This window comes from Conger conger, chromosome 5, assembly GCF_963514075.1.
Source record: "Conger conger chromosome 5, fConCon1.1, whole genome shotgun sequence".
Classification (NCBI taxonomy): domain Eukaryota; kingdom Metazoa; phylum Chordata; class Actinopteri; order Anguilliformes; family Congridae; genus Conger; species Conger conger.
Window position 1 is genome coordinate 65,169,636 of NC_083764.1, and position 10,336 is coordinate 65,179,971.

Sequence of the window (10,336 nt, forward strand, 5' to 3'; positions counted from 1 at the left end):
AAAAAGAGACCTATCTGTTTGTATAGACCATGCCAGTGAAGAACACACACACACACAAACGTGCGAGTGAGATGGCCAATTTCAGTGCCACGACAAAGTCACACTGAAAGAGACACACAAAATAAATATAATACATGCATGCTTATGCATAAAGTATTTCCTTTAAAACAAGACAAAAAAAGCCTATATTTTAATTGTTCAAATGTGTGCGCACGTGTGCACTTGAATGAGTTTCGGTCGACTCCTGCACAAACAAATTAAACAAAACGAACAGGAAAGGGAGCAAAAGGGACGTCACATTGCAAGCAACGCGGGGCTTTGCACACTGCGAAGGCATTTCTTTGCCGAAACAGACTGTCTGTTGAGTCTGATCGGGATTAATTCCCGCCTTGGCTTCGTCCACATGTCGACTCCGTTACGATGCTAGTGCCTGCATACCGAAGCATACAGCTCGCATCGCTCCCTTAGCAGCGCCAGCTAGGCTAACTGCGGAGACAAAGGACTGCCCATGGCTCCAGCTCTGCTGGAATCCCTCCACTGGGGTCCTTTCAGCCCCCCGGAAGGCAGCGGGTCTAAATAACGGGCAAGACTGGCGCGCGCTCGCCGAGAGACGGCACGAAAGAATGCAGCTTTCTTACGGGTCTGGGAGACTGGGAGACTGCTCTAGGGCCCCTTCACTTAAGCCCGTCTGGGTCAGGTCTCCAGACAGGTTGGGGAATGAAGGGGGAGGCTGGGGTGGGCCACTGCGGGGGGTGTTCTTACATTTTACATTTAACCTTTACTTATACAGGGCAGGTTGAGTGGGCACACATCGCAACCTTGGAATTGTAACGTTCTATCTGTGTTCTGGGTAGTTTTGAGATATTGCCACCTTCTAATACCAACGTCAAAGAGCTCCAAGCATTATAAATGTACTATTTTTGAATACCATTAAATAGTATTTTTGTGTAAAACTTCACACATATACTTAGTAACAGTACAGTAACAACATATTTATGACACTCATTTTTTTTGTTGTTGTCAAAAATGTCAGTTAGAACCTTATAATTAAACCTTAAAGGTCTCAACATGCTCATTTACAGCAGTGCCCTGTTAATACCGCCACCTTTTAACACTTTGACAACTTTAACCCCATTCATTGAAAAAGGCTCACTGACATATTGACTCATCCTCTGCCTGTGTTTATAGTCCTTAAATTCGGGGTTTCAAAATATGCAGTTGACGGGCCGGCACACTGTACCAAAATCCTATAAGCTAAATTAAGCTAAATCGTATAGCTGTACAATACTTCAAGCTCATTGGTTGAAAATGGGTTCTAAATGCCACAGCCAATGGCGTTTCAACGTCAGCGCGTTCACAGAGAAGGGGAAGGGATAAACAGTGTTGTGGTTTGAGGGTGTTTGTTGCTGCAATTTCTCTCTTGACCATTAGAAGTCCGAAATGACCTATTGTACCTTTAAACTGGCAATCGTGCCTCTTCTGAAAAATTAAAATTAAAATCAACATCATTATCAAAAGTTCTCCACCGCTCCCTCTAACAATCAAGACTGTACAATAGCTCCTACAGTAATGATATGCCTTCTGTTTAAGTTTATAGCAAACATTCACAATTATAAAACAAAAATATGCCCTTTAAATCTAGTTGCCTCTTCTTTGCGTGATGCACACTGGTCTCTCAGGATGCACGTGCTACAGGAAATCGTTAAAACGTTTTTTTTTTTAAAAACTACTTCAGTCCTGTTTCCTGCAGTGCTATTGTGTCGGTTCCGCTGACTGTCCTCCAGTGGCCACTTTCACACATTGCAGAATCTCTGCACGAATTGCAGGCGTTCCTATATCTACAGTATAAAATAAAGGTGGGTTTATTTTCTATAACCATTTTGTCAATTGCGATGGCACAAAACGCATTAATAGCACAATCAGATGTAAAAGTCGATAGGGTTTACGTTCATGTTCTTGATTCACACTGTTTTATTGTCATTCTTACAAAACAAGTCACTAACTTAAAATAAGTTAATACAAAATAAAAAAAGGGAAATTCACGGAACATACATGGAAAGAACGTAAGTGTGGTCATTCCGAGGGAAATACAACTTCAATTTCAGGCTCCTCCCCTTTGTGGATAAGACTTCCTGCTCGAGAAAACACATTCATAAATTATGCAGAGAGAACGTAATTATGCGCGGGAAAATGCTGTACATTCAGCACCGCTTCAGTGCCGGGTTTTTTGGCGCCAGTCCCTGTAGTGTGAAGAAGCAGCTGGTCGCTGCAGTTCAGAATCAAGAGAACCAGAACGATGCAGTGGTCCAAATCAAAACCAGAACAATGCAGTGGTCCAAATCAAAACCAGAACAATGCAGTGGTCCAAATCAAAACCAGAACAATGCAGTGGTCCAAATCAAAACCTCTCCATTCACACACCCACTGCATTTAAAAGCATTGCCAAGCATATGTTTACTGCACTTTATTTAGGAAGAGTAAACGTATGCTCCTGTGCAAACACACACACACACACACACATAGACACACACATACACACAAACAGAAACCTCTTCTCTCAGTGCCGGGGAGGGCTAGTTCAATGTTGTTTACGGCATTCCTGTGAATTTATTTCATTGGTTCCTCCCATGTCAAACTGAACCAATCTCACCACCCGATTGGCTGGTTCTGTCTACAGTCCCCCGCCCCCAACCCCCAGGCCCCCGGCCTCCCCTAGCTGGTGTCAGTCCAGGGGTCAGAGGTCAAAGGTCAGATTCCAAGCAAATGGAAAAATGGTCACTTGCTGCTTTTGTGGAAGGGGGGGGTTCTCACCAGGGTAGGGTGCTCCACTTCATGCCAGTCTTCTTCTTGGAATCCGGGCCCAGGGTGAAACAGGGCCCAGGTGTGCTCTTCAACGTACAAGGAGGCAGGCCCATGGAACGAGGAGGGGCCCCCTGGGGGGCCGGGTCTCACAGGGGACAGAGCCGTGCGAGGGGCGGCCGGAGTCTTTACGAGGTGTCGGCGGCGTTCTCGTTGCTGGGCGAGCTGGACGGTGAGGAAGAGGAGGAGGAGGAGGAGGAGGAGGGGGAGAAGCTCATGCCTGACAGTCCCGGAGGATCTGTGGCGGTGTTCAGACCACTGAGGCTCTTCCTGCAGACCGGACACGTGTCGTGCTGCAACACAGGGAGGGCCGCTTAAAAACCGGGGGGGGTCCCACCGGCCCAATAACACCGCTATATCCCAGCACACCTACAACAAACAAGCTCCTGAGGACTCGCACACTACCTGCCTGTACGCGACCAGCTCACACACTTTCCATGTTAAAATGATAAACATTTTCACTCATTCTGATTTAAATTTTACGACAGATTATCAGCAACAATGCCTCACAGGGGTTTCAAACCAACTTTATATTTTAAAAAAATGTACAGGAGTTAATGGCAGATGGAGGTTTTTAGGGGTGAGATATTTTCACTCAACACAGCACAGTAGAAGAGAGACAGACTAGTTTTTATTATTAATTATTATGATTGTTGTTGCTGAGCAGGCCTACCTGTTCCAGCCAGGGTACGATGCAGTCGTTGTGGAAGAGGTGATTACAGGGCAGCTGTCTTACGCTCTCTCCCACACTGTAGTCCTCTTTACACACAGGGCACTCCAGACAAGAGCCTGCACACAGAACACAACATTCATAATTACTCTATTCACCTGCCCAAACCAGGACACAACATTCATCACTAAACTATTCACCTGCCCAAACCAGGACACAACATTCATCATTACTCTATTCACCTGCCCAAACCAGGACACAACATTCATCATTACTCTATTCACCTGCCCAAACCAGGACACAACATTCATCATTACTCTATTCACCTGCCCAAACCAGGACACAACATTCATCACTAAACTATTCACCTGCCCAAACCAGGACACAACATTCATCACTAAACTATTCACCTGCCCAAACCAGGACACAACATTCATCACTAAACTATTCACCTGCCCAAACCAGGACACAACATTCATCATTACTCTATTCACCTGCCCAAACCAGGACACAACATTCATAATTTCTCTATTCACCTGCCCAAACCAGGACACAACATTCATAATTTCTCTATTCACCTGCCCAAACCAGGACACAACATTCATAATTACTCTATTCACCTGCCCAAACCAGGACACAACATTCATAATTACTCTATTCACCTGCCCAAACCAGGACACAACATTCATAATTACTCTATTCACCTGCCCAAACCAGGACACAACATTCATCACTAAACTATTCACCTGCCCAAACCAGGACACAACATTCATCACTAAACTATTCACCTGCCCAAACCAGGACACAACATTCATAATTACTCTATTCACCTGCCCAAACCAGGACACAACATTCATCACTAAACTATTCACCTGCCCAAACCAGGACACAACATTCATAATTACTCTATTCACCTGCCCAAACCAGGACACAACATTCATCACTAAACTATTCACCTGCCCAAACCAGGACACAACATTCATAATTACTCTATTCACCTGCCCAAACCAGGACACAACATTCATCACTAAACTATTCACCTGCCCAAACCAGGACACAACATTCATCACTAAACTATTCACCTGCCCAAACCAGGACACAACATTCATCACTAAACTATTCACCAGTCCAAACCAGGACACAACATTCATCACTAAACTATTCACCAGTCCAAACCAGGACACAACATTCATCACTAAACTATTCACCAGTCCAAACCAGGACACAACATTCATCACTAAACTATTCACCAGTCCAAACCAGGACACAACATTCATCACTAAACTATTCACCAGTCCAAACCAGGACACAACATTCATCACTAAACTATTCACCAGTCCAAACCAGGACACAACATTCATCATTACTCTATTCACCAGTCCAAACCAGGACACAACATTCATCACTAAACTATTCACCAGTCCAAACCAGGACACAACATTCATCATTACTCTATTCACCAGCCAAAAACAGGACACAACATTCATCACTGCACGTTTCATCTGCCCAAAGAAGATCTTCCACCACCCAAAGCAGGACAGAAAATTCAAAGTGAAAACAGACTCACCGACATGTACTTCTGTGATCTGGACGGTGGGGAGGCTTTTGATCTTCTCCTTGTCAGCCGGCGGAGGTCCGGTGTTCTCAAACTGATTTAATAACTGACCGGGACAGACACAGACAATTATTTCACATCACAACACACGTACTGTTCGGAAAAGAAAGGACAAGGCTTACAACTTCAAGGCCCCCCCACCCCCCATTCCCAGATTATAAACACACAGGAGATTCCTAAGTGTACCCCAAAGGTCAAAATTCCTTCCCGCAACACAATCCATTTTTACTCAAGACTTCTGAAAAAATAAAGACATTCATATAAACGCAAGTTCTGCCCTAAACAAAAAGAGCCGTGAGGAAATGGCCCAAGCCTTCCCTCAGTGAAGCCTCGAAGGCAGCAGGTTCTAGAACTAGAGAACTAGCAGCGACAGATTAGCAAACTAGCTAGCCTCGTAACTGCCGGCATTCACACACAGTCCGCGTTCGGCTGAGCTGAACCCGCGGGCCAACCTGCTGTCTGCAGTCTTGGGGGCAGCGGCTGCCTGAGGGAAGGAAGGTACCAATGGGCGATGAAAAGGTACCGATGCGTTCAAAAAGACCGCATTCTGGCTCACTCCGTCAGCAGGGGCCCAGGTAAAAAGCCAGGCCAGGTCTGCCGGCCTACGCCCCCACCTGTGTGATAATGGCGTCCAGTCCGTTGGCCCCCCAGGCGTAGTCCATGGGGCTGGAGTGGAGTATCCCCCTTCAGTGAAAGAATGACGCACCAAAATCACCAAACCGCTCACTACCGAAACGTCCTCCGCTAACCTCAAAGGTACAATAGGTCATGACGGACTTCTAACGGTCAAGAGAAATATGAACAGCAGCAAAAAACGCCTTCAAACCACAACACTGCTTACCCCTCCCCCTTCTCTGTGAATGCGCTGACATCGACACGCCACTGGCTGTGGCAATCAGCACCAATTTTCACCCAATGAGCTTGAGTTATTGTACGGCTATACAACGTTTTGGTACAGAGTGTCGGGCCGTCAACTGTATATTTTAAAACCCGAATTAAAGGACTATAAACGCAGGCAGAGGGTAAGTCAACACGTCAGTGAGCCTTTTTCAGTGACTGGAAGGGATTTACAATGGTCTTGTAACAATGTTTTAACACAAACATCTTACCTATTGTACCTTTAAATCTCAGCCGAGAAGCCAATAAACAGCACAGTTATTAGAGTTGATTAGACTGATTAGACAGGGGCCAATCCTCCCCAGGGCCAATGTAGGCTGAAGGGCCCTCCACTGCACGAATCTTATGGTGGCTACAGCCTGAGCGTGTGAACCCAAACCGTGCCCCTCGGGGGCGCTGGCGTGGGGCGGGTTCCCCTGCCGGTCCCTTACCAGGGCCCCATGCCGATGTTGGCCATGGCGGTGGGGGCGATGATCCCGTTCACCAGCTGCTGGATGATCCTGCATGGAGGAGAGGACCAGCGTTACAGTCACCGCTGAGCCAGGCCAGGGAACAGACGGCCCAGAACACAGCCCATGGATGGATGGATGGATGGATGGATGGATGGATGGATGGATGGATGGATGGATGGATGGATGGATGGATGGATGGATGGATGGATGGATGGATGGATGGATGGATGGATAACGAGATAGCTAGCTAGCTAGCAAGATAAATAGACAAGCAGACAGACGGGTAAATGTTAGATACACAAACAGACAGACAGACAGACAGACAGACACAGATTAATGGACAGACATAGACAGACAGACAGACAGACAGACACAGATTAATGGACAGACACAGACAGACAGACAGACAGACACAGATTAATGGACAGACACAGACAGACAGACAGACACAGATTAATGGACAGACACAGACAGACAGACAGACACAGATTAATGGACAGACACAGACAGACAGAATGAAGCCGTGTGACGTGGCGACGGTCAGTGCTTTGGGGGGGGGGGGGGCAGGTCTCACCCCTCCAGCGTGGGCACCCCCTCCTGCCTGGCAACCTGTCGCCGGGGGGCCTGACGGCCGCGCGGGTGCCTGGCGCTGTAGCGTTGGCGGTACGCCTGCTCCCGCCGGGTCTCCGTGTCGCGGCTGTCCTCCTGCGGCAGGCCGAAGTCGAAGCCCTCGTCAAAGATGCCCAGAGCAAACTGCCCGAACCCGGGGGGGAACGCAAACAAGCGCTGGTCTGCGGTCTGAGACAGAGGACACACACACATGCACGAACGCACACGAACGCACGTGCACACATGCGCACACATGCGCACACAGACACACACAGCCAACCATTTACAAAACGATAACCATAACCAGCCTAAATTCAAGGGTGGCCACTATCATCACCCCAACTGCCCCCCCACCCACAGCCCACAATCCCACAATCCCACAATCCCACAATCCTACAGCCACACAGACCTGATATGGCTGCTGGCTCTGACTGCTGCTCGTGGAAGGGGTGGGCGTGGCCTCATTGTCAGCGCTGCAGTTAAAAAGAGAATAAGCCAATTAGACATCAGGACACAAACCGGGGGCCAAGTTCACAAGGAGTACCCTGTCAACACATCAGTTTACAGGCCAAATTTCATAGGCCTCCAGCCAGAGGGACTCTATAGACATTTCACAACGTCTTTAGGAGGAAACGCTTAGTTCAGTGAGAACCACTAGAACGTCCGCTGGGCATCACTGATTGGGCGCGGAGTCTAAAGACGAGATGTATCCACCCAGCCGGTTACTCCGTTACATTCCGGGGATTTATTTTATTTTTATTAGTATTAGAACATTTCCAGCCTGGTCTCGTGGAGTCACATCTGCAGTATGAGCTGGGCTCACGCAGGGGACGTGCTCCAGAGCGGGGGTGTCAAACGCCAGTCCTGGAGCGCCACAGTGTCCGCTGGCTTCTGGTGCGTTTCAGCACGAGAGATATAAGAGTCCACACGCCTTGTTCTCAAGGCCTTAATCGGCTGCTGATTGAAAGGAAACCACAAATACCAGCAGACACTCCGGCCCTCCAGGACTGGAGTATGACACCCCCGCTCTTGCGGATATAACCCCCCCCCCCTTCCCTCCGACCAGGGGGGTATCCATGCCACCAGGGGGGGGTATCCATGCCACCGTGGCGGACATTCGCCGTCTGACCAGCAAGTGTACGGAGACCCAGCGCCTCAGATACCTTCTGCCCTCCAGAAGCTCCTCGATGAAGCCTGACTGGCACCGAGGACAGGTGTAATCCTGCAGGAGAGAGGACCAACCATCCATCTTATAGATGCACTACAGCCTTTATACCACAGATCACACAATTATACACACGCACGTCAATGTCTACGAAAACCCACGTTGAGAAAACAGCCGCGCACAGTGGCCGTTATAATGAACCTACCTTTTACATCCAAATGCAATTATGGAGACAAGTTACGATTTTTTATTTATTTATTGGTTTGATTTAACTGTTTGGAAAACAATTTATTCAATTTGAGTTGTCATATGCGGAAGGGGGGAAAAAAACACTACGGATGTTCCCGTTGTGTAAGATTGCTTACATAAAACGTGCCAAGGTGTCTCTTAAGAATGGACAAACATGCAAGGCTACATTAATGTTAATATTTCGTTAATATATTGTCCAGACGTTTGACAAAAGGTTTGTCAGTCACATGCTATGTGCACATAATTAATACACATATACACATAACATAATTAATTTGAACTGATACATAAATGTCACAAGAGTTCTGTACAGACATGGAAAGTACAATTTCCACTTGCTGCAGTTGGATAGATGCTTCCGTATCTATCTAGTATTCACTTAGCCAGGTAATATATAGCAGCGCTATAGTGTTAGCTAAGTAGCGGTCCATTAACATCTGACAGCAGGCGTTACCTGGCAACTGTTTTCCAGGACGCTGGGTTGCCATGCAAATATGTGACAGAAAAATCGAGCGCACCAATTTTCCATTTTATGCAATTTAACACATGCATTTTCATGTTACAGGACACAGCATACTAGCCTCGAGGTCGTTGGACGTTAGCTAGCTATGTAGGTAGCTATCTAACCGCTAGTATGCGGCACTTCTACTCAGCTCAATAGATAGCAGGCTAACGTTAGCAATACAATGTGGGATTAATATTATTTCAGGTAGTGATGTCAATGTGCCAGTTCGTCTCAATCTGTAAGTGATTCACGAAAACGATATTCCTTGAGAACTTCCTCTGCTTTAGGAAGCGCTTCTACTCGGCAACAACCTAACTACTTTTACCTAGCAATAGACCCAAACTGCAAATAGGTGCCGCTAGCTTTGAGCCCGCTAGATAGATAACATAAGGCAATGTAACACTAACACAGCCAGGCTACGGACAACATCAGCACCAAAACACAACCCGCGCGTGGGTTCGGCATTCATCATCAGATCCTAGCCAATTATCGTTGCTCCATCGTTGCTTTCTAGACCGCATTACCTACCGGGAGGAGAGGGCTGATCTCTGCTGAACATCGGTGACAGAAAAACCGGTTGGGTCGTGGGGGAGCTTCCGCCATCTTCTGATTCATTTGCGAGACACACACGCCGATGTAAGGTTTGTACGGGCTAGAGGAGGTGACAAAATTAATATAATATACGAAATGCTAAATGTCATTATTTGTGTTTTATTGGATTTTGACGTTAGGAAAGTCAAGCCACGGAAAACCGATGTAATGGGATTTTTCATTAATGTTCTACTGTTGATCAGTTAGCATCTACTGAGTTAGTGACAACAAATAAAAAAGTTTCAGTTAAACAGCGGGAATTACACAGCGATTAGCAGTCCAGAATCTTTTTAACATACAAAGTAATCCTTTATATTTGGCACCATATAATTTCCTGGAGACAAATGAAGCCCTTGCTCTCTCTCTCTCTCTCTCTCTCTCTCTCTCTCTCTCTCTCTCTCTCTCTCTCTCTCTCTCTCTCTCACACACACACACACACACACACACACACACACGCACACGCACACATACACACGCACTAACCCACAGAAAAGACACAAACACTGTACACATCACAGTCTATCCACACATGCACACATGCACAGACACAAATACACATACACACAAAGCAATTGTTTGTATGTGTGTTATTGTGTATGCATGTGTTCACATATAATTAAGTAAATTTAGGGATAAGTATAAAGGCAGTGAGAATATGTTCTCTGAGAAATGTGTTGTGTCTCTCCTGAAGTGCTTATCACTACTCATACTATCTACAGGGAGT

At 46.7% G+C, this 10,336-nt stretch overlaps 1 protein-coding gene across 2 annotated transcripts; it reads right to left on the reverse strand.

Annotated features, from left to right (window-relative positions):
* Nucleotides 1-1,941: 1,941 nt before the first annotated feature.
* On the reverse strand, nucleotides 1,942-9,656 carry LOC133129273 (E3 ubiquitin-protein ligase RNF126-like). Of its 2 annotated transcripts, none has more exons than XM_061243237.1 (9): nucleotides 9,550-9,656; nucleotides 8,266-8,324; nucleotides 7,512-7,575; nucleotides 7,068-7,246; nucleotides 6,473-6,541; nucleotides 5,759-5,828; nucleotides 5,097-5,190; nucleotides 3,533-3,648; nucleotides 1,942-3,152 (listed from the first exon to the last, which is right to left on the reverse strand). In XM_061243237.1, the coding sequence occupies exons 1-9, from the start codon at nucleotides 9,634-9,636 to the stop codon at nucleotides 2,988-2,990; spliced, it is 903 nt and encodes a 300-aa protein (XP_061099221.1). In that variant the 5' UTR covers nucleotides 9,637-9,656; the 3' UTR covers nucleotides 1,942-2,987. The 2 variants fall into 2 exon arrangements, with proteins under 2 accessions (XP_061099221.1, XP_061099220.1); XM_061243236.1 differs by having other exon boundaries at nucleotides 7,068-7,291.
* Nucleotides 9,657-10,336: the final 680 nt, after the last annotated feature.